General features: G+C 45.5%; 1 protein-coding gene across 1 annotated transcript in view; it reads left to right on the top strand.

Moving 5' to 3' along the window:
• The window catches only part of fkbp15b (FKBP prolyl isomerase family member 15b), a 98,191-nt gene that overhangs the window by 23,883 nt on the left and 57,645 nt on the right, over positions 1-16,663 (top strand). The window contains exons 6-11 of the mRNA XM_073052192.1: positions 6,001-6,099; positions 7,998-8,147; positions 8,585-8,653; positions 9,633-9,776; positions 10,768-10,910; positions 12,984-13,032. Coding sequence (XP_072908293.1) covers positions 6,001-6,099; positions 7,998-8,147; positions 8,585-8,653; positions 9,633-9,776; positions 10,768-10,910; positions 12,984-13,032 — 654 coding nt within the window. The remainder of the gene's footprint in view (positions 1-6,000; positions 6,100-7,997; positions 8,148-8,584; positions 8,654-9,632; positions 9,777-10,767; positions 10,911-12,983; positions 13,033-16,663) is intronic.

A 16,663-nucleotide genomic window follows, 5' to 3' on the forward strand; every position in this document is an offset into this window, starting at 1 on the left:
AGGCTGGTATATGTCTAGGGGAAAAGGAGATCCAGCCACACACCAACCCACCTACCGTACACGCAGGTGCTGTGAGAATCGAGTTTATGCCTCGTGCCGCTCACCGTATCAACTTCACACCAAATACCGTTATGAAATACACTTTATAGAATTTACTAACATTAACTAAAGAAGTATTAGGCAATACAATATATATATACAAGGAAAGGAAAAAACAAAAGGCGCCAATTTATCAAAGTTCAGTCAGTGTAGTGCACATTGTAGGAGCTCAATCAACGAATCATCCGACAGCCACGTCGTCACACCTGGGACCACCCCGTTGGTCTTACGAGCCGTCCAGCGCCCGTCGCGGTGGTCCTACGAGCCGTCCAGCGCCCGTCCACCTTCCTCGTCCGTCTCTCCTCCCGACTCTCCTCACATCCCAAGCCCGCGCAACCCCTCCCCCAAGTTCCCAGCCTCACAAAACACAATAACATTCCCCATTGATTAACAAATGAATGCAATTACCATATCAGCCATTCTAAAGTGAAACAACGGCGACAGAAACTTTTAACAAAGAAGCATTCCTACTCGTAACAAACCAAAGAAGCCCTTTTTAGTAATATACACAGGACATTGTACATTCTCTCCCCACCAGCAAATGTCATGCCCTCATGGCATTACTAGAGTTCCCCAAAGCTTCTTGCAACACACAAAACCCAACCCAGGTGCAGAAAGCAGTGACATAACTACCCAGAGCAGTAGAAATCACACTCGGTTCTCCTGGAACCACATATGTCAACCGCTCCGGGGGGCGCCTAATCCTCTGAGATCTCCATACCCCTTCTGCCCCATTGGGCTCCCTCTTCACCTGTGAACCCACTGTCTTGGACACCCCAGGTCTACCTGACAGACCCTTACCCCCTTCTTCACGGGGGTCCTCCCTCACCTGAGATCTCTTCGGCTCACGCTCGGGCTCCACCCTCTCTCCCACCAATGTTGGCTGCCTCTCCATCTGACCCTCAAGACCTTCCCTCCTCTCACCCAATTCAGTATGGGAAGGGCCAGGAGCCTCCTCTCCTGGTACTGGAGCACCAGCGAATGGGAACGGGCCACTCATCTGAGTCGTCCTCTTCCGAATCAGTAGCCATTTCCGGGCGAGGGACCCGTCCCCGCTCTTCAGCAGCAGGCTCTTCCCTTTCTCTGCGCTCTCGCAGAGTCCTTGTACTAGGCGTAACCTCCCACTCTGGCTCCATATCCACCTGCACCGCTTGACCCAGTGGCAGCAGGTGATTCCGATGGAGTACCTTGATAGGCCCTTTCCCATCCTCAGGTTTCACCCGGTAAACTGGCAGGTTCGGCAGCTGGCTCTCTATTACATAGGGGCTGGCCGCCCATCGATCTGCCAACTTGTGCTTACCAGGGAGTCCCAAATTCCGTAAAAGGACCCGGTCGCCCGGCAATAATTGAACAAACTTCACCTTTCGATCATACCGCATCTTATTCCTCTGATTTTGTTTGGTAGCCGCCGCCTCGGCCAACTTGTACGCCCGCTGTAACTCCCTCTTCATGTCGGACACATACTTTAGATGGGACTTCCCGGGTAATTCACCCACTTCACCCCCAAAACACAAGTCAGTGGGCAACCTCGCTTCCTGCCCGAACATCAGATAATAGGGCGAATATCCTGTAGCATCATTGCAAGTACAATTGTAACAGTGAACCAATTGTCCAATATGACGACTCCACCTGCTTTTCTGCCCAATCTCCAGTGTCCCGAGCATATCCAACAGGGTCCGGTTGAACCTCTCTGGCTGCGGATCTCCCTGTGGGTGATAAGGGGTAGTCCTGGATTTCTCAACCCCAAGCATAGTCAGTAATTCATGGATAAGGCGGCTCTCAAAGTCCCGCCCCTGATCGCTATGGATTCGCCTGGGAAGGCCGTAATGAACAAAATACTTCTCCCATAACACCTTCGCCACTGTCGTCGCCTTCTGATCCTTAGTGGGAAATGCCTGAGCACAGCGAGTGTAATGATCGGTGATGACTAAGACCGATGTCCTGTGGCATCCAGCTTCGCCGAAGTCAAAATATAAGTGAGAGGATTGTTATCCGTTCTCACCTCAAACTTGGCTCCGTACAGGTAATCGCCCAGCTTGTCCACCACCGCCCACTTCAGCGCCAGGAACTCCAACTTGTGAGTGGGATAGTTTCTCTCCGATGGCGACAAGCTTCGGCTGACAAAGGCTACCGGCCTCAATGCTTTGCCATGCTCCTGGTACAGAACAGCCCCGAGACCCTCTCGACTGGCATCCGTGTGCAGCACATATGGCTTCTGGGGATCGGCAAAAGCCAACACTGGGGCCTGGGTCAGTGCCCTTTTCAAAGATCGGAACGCCTCTTCACATTGATCATCCCATCTCGAGCCAAAAGGTTCCGCCGGGTTCCAGTATCCTCCAGCGTCCTGCCTCTGGTCCCCCGTCCTTTTCTTTCCCACCGGGGGATAGCCACACAACAGCTGAGTCAACGGGTGACACACTTTGGCGTATCCTTTCACAAATCGCCGGTAATACCCACAGAACCCCAAAAATGAGCGCAGAGTGCCCACTTTCTGGGGTCTCGGCCAGGTGGTCACGGCCTCTATCTTGGTTGGATCAGTAGCCACTCCCTCTCGCGAAATGATATGGCCAACGTAGCTAACCGACGACATGCAGAACTGGCATTTGTCCAGGGAAAGCTTCAACCCTTCTTCATTAAGCCGGCCCAACACCTTCAACAGCCTCTCCTTATGTTCCTCCAAAGTCGATCCAAACACTATCAAATCGTCCAGGTACACCAGCACCTCTAACAGATTCATATCCCCCACAGTTCTCTCCATGAGCCTCTGGAAGGTGGCTGGGGCTCCCGATATGCCTTGGGGCATTCGTTCGAACTGAAAGAACCCCAGCGGGCAGATAAAAGCGGTCTTCTCTTTATCGCCCGGACTCATCGGGATCTGGTAATACCCACTTCTTAAATCCAGCACACTGAACCACTTCGCACTGCTCAGGCAGGCCAGCGCATCCTCGACTCTTGGGACAGTATATTGATCAGGGACAGTTCGCCGATTCAATGTCCTGTAGTCAACACACATGCGCACTCGCCCATTCTTCTTCCGTGCCACCACTATTGGGGACGCATAAGGACTTCGGGACTCAGCTATGATTCCGGCCTCCTTCAACTTGCACAAGTGCTGCCGCACGTCCTCAACATCTGCAGGGCGTCAAATGGGGTTACGGGCAAATGCTTTAGATATTGGTTGTAGAAAGACCGGTACAATAAGGTCACCTGCGATCCCGTATCCAGAACGGCTTTTGCGTAAGCTCCCTCTATCCGTAGACCCACACTGGCACGGGGTCCTACCAGCCCATCTGGAATAGAGGCATGGGCATCCGGTGGTCCTCTGGCTGATCTCTGGGAACGTGTTCCTCCAGAGGCTCCAGTCCGTTCTCTCACTGAGCCTCTCCTAAGTTTCCCGACACCTCCCCCTTCTTAGTCGCGGGGGCTTGTCCTCCGCGGAACTCCTGGTCTCTCACAATCCCACCTAAAGTGTCCCTCCTCTCCACAGCTATAGCACACCCTCGGCCGCCCACAGTCCCGCCTGAAATGCCCCTCTTTCCCACAGTTAAAGCACACGCTGCCTGCCGCCCCTCCTCTCCCAGGACGACTCCCACTCCCCAACCCACGGCACTGGTCGCCCCTGAGAGTGGGTACCTCCCCTGTCCCTCCCCTCCAGAGGGGGTTCTCTACCCCTCGGTGGGTTGTCATTCCTCCACCCAGCCACCACTTCCTGTATTGCTGAGGATCGCTCCCGTAGGCCCGCACCCCTTTTCCGCCCCAACGCTCTCTCTTCCTCCCGCACCTCTCTAATCAGTTGCCCGAACGATGGAGGGGGGCCTTTCCTATAAGCCTGCCGGATAGTCCACGCCACCTTGTCCTCCTCCAGAGAGCCACTGAATAACTGACTCATCCTCACGCTAGCCACGTCAGGCGCCTTCACTACCCCCCGGCGCCGCAGCCCCGAGAGCATCCCCTCCATCCTAAATATGTACTCGGAGAGCTTTTCCCTCTCCATTGTTCCAGGCGTTGGAACTCTGCTAAAAGCAGCCAGGGTTCCCCTGACAACCCAAACGCTCCCTCTAAAACTTCTATACATTCCTCCACTGAGGCCCCAGACTTTTCAGCTTTCAACTCCCGAACTGTTTTGGCTGCTAAACCCCTCAAACTTCCCACCAATCGCTGCCTCTTCTCCTCCTCCGAGCCTGGCCACTCCTCTAACATCAAGGACGTATGCTCGATCCAGGTCTCATAGTCCACCTCCCCGTCCGGAGTAGGCTTGGCTCCGGAGAACACCCCCAGCTTCAGCCGTGGCCTCTCGGCCACTCCCACCAGGGAGTTAAGTGTGGCTGCCAGCTCCGAGGCTTCCCCCCTACCTGGGGGGCGGGGCCTAGTCACGACTCCCTCCTCCCTCCTCCCTTTGCTAGTGCCTGCCACCTCTCTGGGGTTTTCCTCTAGCTCTAGCTCCTCCTCCGATGTCTCCTCAGCCTCATCCTCGGAGAAGGAGTGGAGCCCCCACAGCCCCTCCTCCCCCGGTACACTGACCGTCGCCGACAGTTCCAACGTCCTGACGTCAGCACTGGTACTAACCAACACCCAGCTAGACTCCATCTCTTTACCACACCGTCTAGCTACCAATTCTACCTGCCCCATACCGTTCACCAAATTTAACCCCCGCACTACTGCGTCTCCCGAAACTCGAAAATCCACTCCGCTCACTACGCATGCGTACTGTACCGGTACACCTTCAAATTCGCACCAGCGAACAATCTTATCTCTGTCCATCTCCGCTCTGCTGCCTGCGCGATTCCACAGCCCCCTGACAATCCAATCCCGGGCGAGCACCCCACAAATGTAACACTTACCCAAAAGGCTGGTATATGTCTAGAGGAAAAGGAGATCCAGCCACACACCAACCCACCTCCCGTACACGCAGGTGCTGTGAGAATCGAGTTTATGCGCTGCTCACCGTATCAACTTAACACCAAATACCGTTATGAAATACACTTTATAGAATTTACTAACATTAACTAAAGAAGTATTAGGCAATACAATATATATATACAAGGAAAGAAAAAAACAAAAGGCGCCAATTTATCAAAGTTCAGTGTAGTGCACATCGTAGGAACTCAATCAACGAATCATCCGACAGCCACGTCGTCACACCTGGGACCACCCCATTGGTCTTACGCCAGCGCCCGTCGTGGTGGTCCTACGAGCCGTCTAGCGCCCGTCCACCTTCCTCGTCCGTCTCTCCTCCCAACTCTCCTCACACCCCAAGCCCACGCAACCCCTCCCCCAAGTTCCCAGCCTCACAAAACACAATAACATTCCCCATTGATTAACAAATGAATACAATTACCATATCAGCCATTCTAAAGCGAAACAACGGCGAGAGAAACTTTTAACAGACAAAGAAGCATTCCTACTCGTAACAAACCAAAGAAGCCCTTTTTAGTAATATACACAGGACATTGTACATAAACTTAATAACAGTTGTATCAAATATGATTCATATGATTTATATGTCCATCCTGTGACCCGTGGCTATATTTTTAGTTTAGTGTGTCATGCATTTGGGTAGTTCTAGTTGTTCATTAACTTGCTCTGTCTGAGCTGAAGGATAGAACACAGAACATTACAGCACAGACAGGCCCTTCCCTCTATAAGATTAATCTAACCCTTCAACAAACTATACAAGTTTGCAGACTTCAACAATTCAATACTGTTGACCTTTAGATAGTAATTAGCAGAGGAATCCTTGATTTTTAACTTGCTTTCCTGCTTTCAATTGTCCTTTTACTGCGATCACCTCCTCCTTCCTTCCTTCTCAATTCCAGGATGACGAACTTGAGGTGCGTCGTCAAATGAGCATTGGAGACCATTCTGGTTATCTAAACTTATTTTAATATTTTTCCCCTTCAGGTTCAAGCCAATAATTACTGCATGTTTTATGATGATCAGAGGCAGAACTGGTCAATCATGTTTGAATCTGAGAAGGCTGTGGTGGAATTCAGCAAACAGGTAAACTTTAGATGCTGTGTGTGGGATTATGGCTGTCGAAGAATATGATTTATAAAGTCTCAAGGTATAGGTTAAAAGCAAAACTTAACAAGACTTTAACTGGTTTTTAAGAACATCAAGAAATGTAGAGTGAGGGAACTGAAGTTTTGTGATCTAAAGTGAATGGTTTTGCCGTGTTCTTCCAGAAGTGTTGTTAGTAAGTCTAGGAGGAAGCATTGTCATTTTTCTTAAACCCCTGCAGAAAATATAGAGCTCGATTCTGGAGCTCCTGGATTTGTAGTACATAGTTTGTGAATTATTTGCTTGTTCTGCAGCTACTGTAGTACCCACTAAAATGTGGGTGGATGATAACTTAAATGACTTCAGACTTGCCGCTTAGATCCTCGTGAAGGCAGCTAGAAGCTTGTGAAATCATGTTGAGGCATTGTGAGTGGAGTTTAGACTATGGTATGATATGATCAGCAAATAGAGTTTATTCTGCCAGCAGTAAAGTCTACAGAACAAAGCATGATCATAGGATTAACACTTGGTAATTTTAGAGTCATAGAAAAGTACAGCATAAAAACAGGCCCTTCAGCGTATCTAGTCTGTGCCAAGCCATTAAACTGCTGCTCCCTTCGACCTACACCAGGACTATAACCTTCCATGCCCCTACCGTCCATGTACCTATCCAAACTTTGCTTAAATGTTGAAATTGAGCTCACATGCACCACTTGTGCTAGTAGCTCATTCCACACACTCTCAATGCTCTGAGTGAAGAAAAGCATTGTGTTCCCTTAAACTTTTCATCTTTCGTACCTTAACCTATAACCTCTGGTTGTAGTCCCACCCAACCTCAGTGGAAAAAGCCTGCTTGGATATACCCTATCTATACCCTCATAATTTTTGTATTCCTCTCGATCTTCTGTGTTCCAAGGAATAAAGTCCTAACCTATTCAATCTTTCCTTATAACTCAGGTCCTCCAGCCGCAGCAATATCCTTTTAAATTTTCTCTGTACTCTCTCAACCTTATTTACATCTCTCCTGTAGCTAGGTGACCAAAACTGCACACAGTATGCCAAAGTAGGCTTCACCAAAAGTCTTATACAACTTCAACATAACATTCGAACTCCTATACTCTGTACTTTGATTTATGAAGGTCAGTGTGCCAAAAGCTTTCTTTATGACTTTATCTATCTGTGACACCAATTTCAATGAAGGAGAAATACCTACTTTTCAGAGGTTTGTAAGTCTAGTGAATTCTCTACTGTAAAGATCTATGGGTGCTGTCAGTGAATATGTTCTGACCTGAGGCTGATAGATTTTTGGGTAACAGGGAAATCTGAGGAGATGGCCATCATGGATTTGAGGCACAGCACATCTGTTGTACTGAATGGCAGAATAGGCTTGAATGGTCATATGGCTTATTGCTACTTGTGTTCTGAATATGTGAATGTGGTATGCCAGTGCTGATGTGCAAGTACTTCTGTTCTCTTTAACCTACTGTTCACACAAAATGATGATTAGATCCACTCTTGCTATCTAGTTAATCTGGAAGACCATTCTAAACATTGAGGAAGAACAATATTCTCATATTTTTAAACCTTTTGATGGTTAATATAATTTTCTGGCATTCTGAATTGATTAAGCAATCAGGCATTGTCTTTTGATACCATTCAAACCTGATTTTAAAATTTGAACAGACCAGGTATGTTTTCATTACTGATTTGATAATTTTTCGGAGAACATAGTTTGCTCATTAACTTGTGTAGTTTGTAAAAGTAGCCTCCTGGTAGTGTTGTGATAGTTTATGATTTGTCACAGTAGCTATAACTGAAAATTTTGCTTTGGCAAGTTCTTACTGTAACCATTCTTAAGGTCCTGCCCCAATTTTATTCTGTACTTTGTCTCTTTGCAGTTGTGCATGGCCAAATGCAACCCCACCTCATCACTGGAATCCGTGCTGATCCAGGATCTGATCCCTGGTGATGGACAGGCTGTCGAGACGGGTGACTCTCTGGAAGTGTCATACACGGGTTGGCTTTACCAGAACAATACATTTGGACAGGTAGGGTTAATTGGGTTGGTATGGGGTCTTACTGATTTGTACTCTTGTTTCTCCCCTCCAGTGTTACAGTTTATTCTTTTAGAGTAGGTAGGCCATTGTTAAAATCAAAATAAGCATCTGCACCAAAACTTTGAACATGAAACACTGGATTATTTTTGCTGACTTCAGATACTTAAGGGAAATGAAGTAGTACTGTGAAACAGTTATTTATGGTAAAGGCCTGGGTGACATAATAGAAACCTTTCACTGTTGGCTCCAAGTGTGTCCATGCACAACAATCCTGGTTCGTTTCCTAAACTAGTACAATTCTTATTGAGATGAATGCTGAAGACCATGAGATGGTTGATAATGGAAAATCATCAAAAAGAGTCTTGCTCTGTTGTGGCTGAGAAATGGAATAGAAAGGAGCCATCTTCATTCTTCATTTTGCTTTTCAGGTGTTTGATACGAATGTCAACAAAGACAAATTACTGCGATTGAAGCTAGGATCGGGGAAAGTGATCAAGGTAGCTCAAATGAGGGAATGTATGACACATGGGTCTGTATAAGGAAAATCGAGTTGGGCGAGGTTTATGCTTGTATATTGTTATAATCAATACAGTGCATTTGTCTCTAATAGAGTTTGCAATCACTGATAAGCACACGAATCAAATGTTGATTTCTTTTGTGTTACTGGATGTGTTTTGATTTGTCATTCCCTCATTACTTATTTTCTTCACTTTTTATTAATGGTGGGGCTATCACCCTTGTGCCTCACTCATAGTAATTCATCTTGGTTTAGAAGATGACGTTTTCTGGTGATATCATTGGTTATGGACCTTGTTTACTGCTTGCTGCTATGTACGGTATTTAAAATTACGGCCTTTTGAAAATTTTCTCCTGCTCAAATATCCCCGTCGGCCTTCAATTACTTAGCAGATCTCTGATTTAGTTTGAGTCCAGTGCTGCTATCCCATCTTGAAGTTTTATCCCCAAATTTAGTGACTTCCTTTTTAACTTTGTGTGCAAGTTGTTGGGGCCATCTGCTTGTTTGGCTTTGGTGCCATTTGTCATGTGTTAACATTTCTGGTATAAATATTATTTCAGCTGTTCATTAATTTTTAGATTTAGTTTGGTTTGTAGCATTACTGTCCTATCTGTCATGGAGACAGAAGGAAAACATAGTTACTGGCCTATGCTTTGCTCTCAATGAACCTCCCTCAGATTTTGACAGCTTCTTTCTCCTTCCACTTTTTCTTGTGATCTGCTTCTGCAAGCCTCTGCCTGTTACTCAGTACCAGTGCCTATAATTTATCACAATAGCACAGTGTGATCATACACACAGACACCTTTTCCAGATTGGAAATGGATAAGACACTAATGAATTGTTTTGGTTGCCATGACTTCCAAATAGTTTTCTGATCACTTTTACTTTTGTTGGATTTTTATTTCTACATTAGTTTATTGGAGGTATTTTGCTTAACTTTGGAATTGCCATATTTTTAGGGTTGGGAAATTGGAATGCTGGGAATGAAGAAAAATACAAAGAGGCTATTGATTATCCCTCCGAGTCAGGCATATGGATCACAAGGCATACCAAACAGGATTCCACCTGATGCCACACTTGTCTTTGAGGTGGAGGTTAAACGGGTGAGTAGCACTTAAGAATGAGGTAATGGAATGAACTAGTAATTAATATAAATGGATGTTTAATCCCTGAGATTAAATTCCCATGACAAGGCTAATTTAGAGATTAATGGGGACTTCCTCCATTCACCCCCTGAAGTTGCTGGATCATATTTAGTGAAATTCAAGTACAGGAAAGATGTAAATAAGGTTGAAAGAGTACAGAGCAAAACTGACAAGCTGCCGGGTCTGGAGGACCTGAGGTATATGGGAAGATTGAATTTATTCCTTGGTACATAGAAGACTGAGAAGAGATTTGATAGAAGTATACAAAATTATAAGGGGTACAGATAGGGTAAATGCAAGCAGGTTTTTTCCCCACTAAGGTTGGGTGGGACTACAGCTAGAAGTCATGGATTAAGGGTGAAAGGTGAGAAGTTTAAGGGGAACATGAGGGGAAACTTCTTCACTCAGAGGGTCGTGAGACTGTAGAGTGAGCTGCGAGCTCAAGTGGTGTGTGTGAGCTCTATTTCAATGTTTAAGAGAAGTTTGGCTAGGTACATGTATGGTAGGGTATGGAGGGCTATGGTCCTTGTGTAGGTCGATGGGAGTGGGCAGTTTAAATGGTTTCAGCACAGACTAGATGGGATGGAAGACCTGCTTTTGTGCTGTACTTCTCTGTGACTAAGTTTGAGCTACTTCTGAAACCTTTAGCAGCTGAGAATGGTGCTTTTGTTGATAATTTGGACAAAAGAAGGCAATTATATCAACAAAAGGGTAGTGGATTTGGGTGAATGTATATTGATGAGTTTGTTTTGGAGATTGGTACTTTGGATGTAGTGTGACTTATTAAGAATTGTTTAGATTTTGTGTTAAATGGGATGCCTGTTTTCATTGCACAAACATATCAACAAAATACTGATTTATTTTGATCAGTGAACATATATGTGAGTTGTTGGATCCTGTGTTTAATGTTTGTGTAGTCAGAGTTTGACTGCATTATTCTATCTTACAGGTAAAATTTGCAAAGGAATCTGGAATCGACAAGCAGAGTATTGGTTCTCGTGATTCAGTTGCATCGTCACCAGCTCCCAGTGTTGAAAACTTGGCAATGGAAAGTTCAATCCCAGTACCAGCGTCCATACCTCCAAAACCTGGGTAGGAAACTTGTAGAATGTTGTGAGCTTAACATGTCCTGTGTCCACTCCCAAGGTTCCTATTTACAATTTGACCAAGGTCAGTGAGTTTCTCATTAAGATACGTAACCTCGTTTATATGTGGGACTCGATTCTACCATACTTCGTGTGATCTGATGATGAATTCTCAGTGTGAGGAAGGACAGTACAAATATTTGGTTTCAAACACACCACTTTCTGGCTTCTGCTGGTACTGGGTATGAAGAGGAAGGTTGGGAGATTGGTTGCATTTTAATATTTTTTTTAAAAAAAGCACTTTGTGAGAATACATTGAATTTATGTTCTTTGATTTACAGTGTATAGAAAATTTACACTTCTGGCTGTGCGCTTGAACTCCTGGCTAGATTTCAATTTCTAAACACAAAGTACACTGCAGATGCTGTGGTCAAATCAACACATACAAACAAGCTGGATGAACTCAGCAGATCGGGCAGCATCCGTTGAAACGAGCAGTCAACGGATGCTGCCGGACCTGCTGAGTTCATCCAGCTTGCTTGTACATTTTAATTTCTGATCAGTTAGGAAAGTAAATTATTTTGTATGTTGAGGATGGGCTGAGATACATGAATAAAAATGGTCTCTGAATTACATAGTACTTTTGAGAATGCAGGAGGATTTTATAGAAATTTGGCATTAAAGTCAAGGTCAGTACTTACTGTCTATTATTGTTTGCTATTGTTAAGGTCAAGGTAAGCAGATACAGCATTTACTTAATAGGATTTCTAAAATTTTAACGCAGAGATGGAGAAATGGTAGAGTATTTCTAATTTAAGGTGGTTTGAGACTCAGGCTCCAGAGGATGTCGTTTTTTGTGTCTGTTGCCCTTTATCTTCTAAATGGGAGGTTTGCTGGAGTGGTTTGAGTAGCTAATCTGTTGATGGTAAACATTGTGGTCAAAATGCCTCCGTGATGGAGGCATCCAGATGTTTACAGTGGTCGTTAGTTGCCAATTAAAGTGCACTATTTTATCCTGGATTGTGTTGAAATTCCTGAGTATTGGAACTGCACTTATCCAGGCAAACAAAGTATTCCATCTTGGAAAAGCCTTTTGGAAAGTTAGGAGATGAGTTGTGCTGGATGATGTTTTGGATCTACATTTAAAGCCATAGTAAAGGCTTCTGCCAGCAAAACTTGACAGAGCTGTCTGTAATTCATTGCTGCAGCAGGTGGAAGGTACATGGAGAAGAGCAGACTTGCCAGCAAACACACGTTAAATCGGGGAATTGGCCACCCAAATGCTGGTATAATTTTCCTCTTCGTGCACTGCTCTGTCAAAGATTAAATTTTGGGCTATTCATGAATGACTGAGACATGATTTATCTGGTGTTACCTAACAGAAAGTGGCCAAAGTTTTGCAATCAATGGTGAGCCAACGTGCTTCCACTGTTCACCTTTGGAGGGAACATCCTTCCTGATGAAGTACAAGTTCTATACGCAATGTATTTCCAGAATAAGAGGCAACGTGGAGGCTGGATTATTGTTCTTTATAAGAAAGAAAACATCTTGAGTCTCATTACAGTTTTGCAGAGCTCTTTGGACTTCAACAAAAAAGGGTTTGCCAAATAATCTGCAGGATTGATTTCTCTGCATGGAACAGAATTTGACAACTGAACATCTGGTCTTGATTTCTGATTTTCATCTAACTTCAATTGTTCTGAGTTTGAACCAGAAGAATTTAATTTTTAAAATGTTGATGCATTGCAAGTACTTAGTGCAGTTTGGGAATCGTGTAGCAGTGGATTGATGAATGGGGCTTGAGGAGAACTGATGTGCCTCACTTCGTAGCTTCACTATGTACTTGGCTTTTGTTTATATTGAATTGGTAGAGGTAGGTTGGGTTTTCTGAGGCATTGCACTTATTTTTGCAGTTGAAATCAATCTTCTGTTTGTTTTTGTAAGAAGATCTCTGAGAAGACTTCTGGGATCGGTTGAATTATGAACGTGTGAGGAAATAGAAAAAGTAAAAGGACATTTAGAAAGTTGTTAAATTTGTCACTAGTGAGGATAATTAAATTTAAATTATTTGTTCTTTCAGGGAGCAAAATGTGCGGGCAAAGTCCAATTCATTAAGCGACATGCTTTCAGTAAGTATGGGGGTTTGCACATAGTTATTGAACAATAATTTCTACCGTTGGCTGCTTTTTGCTAATATTATTTTATGCTATCCTTTAACAGAAGAAGTAATTAGACAACTGGGGCGCCATGGTGGTGTTGCGGTTAGCGCGACATTATTACAGATAGAGTTCGGAGTTTAAAGTTCAATTCTGGTAATGTCTGTAATGAGTATGTTCTCCCCGTGACTCTGTGGGTTTCCTTCCACAGTCCAAAGATGTACCAGTTAGTAGGTTAATAGGTCTCTGTAAATTGTCCTGTGTTTAGGCCAGTGTTAAATATGTTGGTTTCTGTGCGGCACGGCTCTTTGGCTGAGAGGTGTCTGTACCACGCTATATCTCTGAATAAAATAAAAATATCTGCTTCTAATTAATGTTCATCTGTAATGATGTGCGCAGAAATTTAGTTAGTCTAATTCTTCAGTGCCTTTCTTGTACTTAAAAAAAGTGGCACCTTGGCATGCTTTCTTTACTCATTTATGGGAGTGATTTTTGCTGGCAAGTCTAATATATATTTCTCATTAGATTCACCATCAGAATTTTAAATTTCTGAATGGACAATGAACCCTTGTACACTACCTCCAATTTTTTTCTTTGGTCTTTTTAAACTAAATTATTTTAAAACACGTGTTTCTTATTATTTATAGTTTTGTTATTAGTTGTACACTGCAATATACTGCTGCTGCAGAACAACAAATTTCATTAATCTTGTCAGTGATATTAAACCTGATTCATGCATAAATGCTTGAGAAGTTGGTGTGCTCCACACCACCTTGAATGCTGCAGCTCCTCTGTTGAAGGAGGACATTGTTGGACAGGAGTTTCTGGTTTTGGACACTGTAGTGGTGATGGTATGGCAACCTGTTTCCAATTCAGAATGATGTATGTTTCTGGTGTTGTTGATTCTATGTACCTTCAGTCCTTGTTTTTTAGATGATAAAGGTGGGTTTGGCAGGTGCTATTGGAAAGGCAAGTAAATGCAGTGATTATTTTGATGGTGCAGATTGCAGCCATGGTAAATTAGTAAAGAAGGACATGAATACGAAGGATCGTGACTATGGTAACAGTCAAACTGTTGCTTTGACCTTGTTGGTGTCGAGCATTGAGAGCATTTTTGGAGTTGTATTCATCTAGGAGAATGTTTTATCTCACTCTTGTTTTCTATGGAGCTAGGTTTGACAGTTGTGCTGATTTCTGAGAATTGTTTTATTTTAAGTTGTCTTAAGTTTAGTTTTTCTTCAGAAAAGTTGACGTACTGGAATCAGGTGCTCAACCATCTAACCCTGCTCCATAGATATAGTGTCAGGAGATGAGTCATTTCTACAGAATGCCCTGGTGTTTGACCTGCTTTAGTAGCTCAGTGTTTGTCGCAGGTTCAATCATTTACGTCTCTGGTGACCCACAGATACAGCTCATGGGCAATCCCATTGAATGTTTTATTGAGTTCTTTCCTTGGGAGATGTGCGCATGACAAGGCGTTTAGAAGTCCCTACCTAGATATTGTCTAGATCTTTTGTGCATGAAAATGTGCATTTTCATTTAAAACAAGCTTGCCTGAAACATTCTACAGATCTCTGTGGGGGGAAAAAGTACAAAAAACATTTTGGGTTGAAGACCATTTTGTCAGAACTATGAAAGGGAAGAGTTGGTTTGAGTTGCAGAGAGACTGAGGAAGGTTGGATAGGACAGGGAATATCATTGATGGGGTGAAACTGTGTTGATAACTTAATGGTTTTATAGGTAAATAAGGGCATTTAGAAAGGGAGAGAACATGTAACCCGTAACTGGGTTAACAGACCAGCAGAAATGGAATGATACGTGGAGTCTGGTGGTACTGTAACTAAAGGTTTTTATTAGTAAACTAAGCAATACAGTATCAATAATGCAAATATACATATAAAACAGGTTAGCAATAATAAAAACAGAAGTGTAGGAATAAGAATCAACAGTAAAAAAACAAGCTCTATCTAAGTCTAGGGGTAAATGTATTGTCATAGAAGAATATAAAGTTCAGTTCAGTTCGTGCTGAGGTAGTTGTTGTGTTGGAATTGTTGGAGAGAGAGAGAGAGAGCAAGAGATGAGCAGCTGCAGCAGGCAAACCTTCCGTCGTCTTCTTGTTCCGTTGTACTGATGGAGTCACTGGTTATGACCTTTCCGTTCCAGGGTAGACCGTTCTTCAGTGATGGACTCGTCACCCAGGCCAGGGTGGACACACACACAAGTCCCCACCGGTCTGCCTTCATCCACTGTACACCGGACCCATTCTCCTGAACCGATCCTCCAGGCCCCCACCTTCCTGTGGGTGCACAACACTCTTTCAGTGTCCACTGGTGTGTCTGTGGGTGTCTCTTCTGCAGACCCGTCTTTTATCCCCACTGACGGGGTATCAGCCATCCATCAACTCAACATGACCATGTCCATCAAACTAGACCACTCCCTGCTGTCTCAGCAAGAATGTTAACGAGCAAAGAAGTGTCCTTGTAGCAAAAGATTGTTTACCTTTCCATCAGTGAAGAAGCCGTAATACTTAAATCATTCTCTCTCTCTCTCTTCCCCCCTCTCTCTCTCTTCCCCCCTCTCTCTCTCTTCCCCCTCTCTCTCTTTCCCCCCCTCTCCCCTCTCTCTCTTTCCCCTCTCTCTCTCCCCCCTCTCTCTCTCTTCCCCCTCTCTCTCTTCCCCCTCTCTCTCTCTTCCCCCTCTCTCTCTCTTCCCCCTCTCTCTCTCTTCCCCCTCTCTCTCTCTTCCCCCTCTCTCTCTCTTCCCCCTCTCTCTCTCTTCCCCCCCTCTCTCTCCCCCCCTCTCCCCCCCTCTCTTCCCCCTCTCTCTTCCCCCCTCTCTCTCCCCCCCTCTCTTCCCCCTCTCTCTTCCCCCTCTCTCTTCCCCCCTCTCTCTTCCCCCTCTCTCTTCCCCCTCTCTCTTCCCCCTCTCTCTTCCCCCTCTCTCTTCCCCCTCTCTCTTCCCCCTCTCTCTTCCCCCTCTCTCTTCCCCCCTCTCTCTTCCCCCTCTCTCTTCCCCCTCTCTCTTCCCCCTCTCTCTTCCCCCCTCTCTCTTCCCCCCTCTCTCTTCCCCCCTCTCTCTTCCCCCCTCTCTTCCCCCCTCTCTCTTCCCCCCTCTCTCTTCCCCCCTCTCTCTCCCCCCCTCTCTTCCCCCTCTCTCTTCCCCCTCTCTCTTCCCCCCTCTCTCTTCCCCCTCTCTCTTCCCCCTCTCTCTTCCCCCTCTCTCTTCCCCCTCTCTCTTCCCCCTCTCTCTTCCCCCCTCTCTCTTCCCCCTCTCTCTTCCCCCTCTCTCTTCCCCCTCTCTCTTCCCCCCTCTCTCTTCCCCCCTCTCTCTTCCCCCCTCTCTCTTCCCCCCTCTCTTCCCCCCTCTCTCTTCCCCCCTCTCTCTTCCCCCCTCTCTCTTCCCCCCTCTCTCTTCCCCCCTCTCTCTTCCCCCCTCTCTCTTCCCCCCTCTCTCTTCCCCCCTCTCTCTTCCCCCCTCTCTTCCCCCCTCTCTCCCCCCCTCTCTCCCCCCCTCTCTCCCCCCCTCTCTCCCCCTCTCTCTCCCCCTCTCTCTCCCCCCCTCTCTTCCCCCCTCTCTCTTCCCCCCTCTCTCTTCCCCCCCTCTC

Source organism: Hemitrygon akajei, chromosome 7, assembly GCF_048418815.1.
Source record: "Hemitrygon akajei chromosome 7, sHemAka1.3, whole genome shotgun sequence".
NCBI lineage: Eukaryota > Metazoa > Chordata > Chondrichthyes > Myliobatiformes > Dasyatidae > Hemitrygon > Hemitrygon akajei.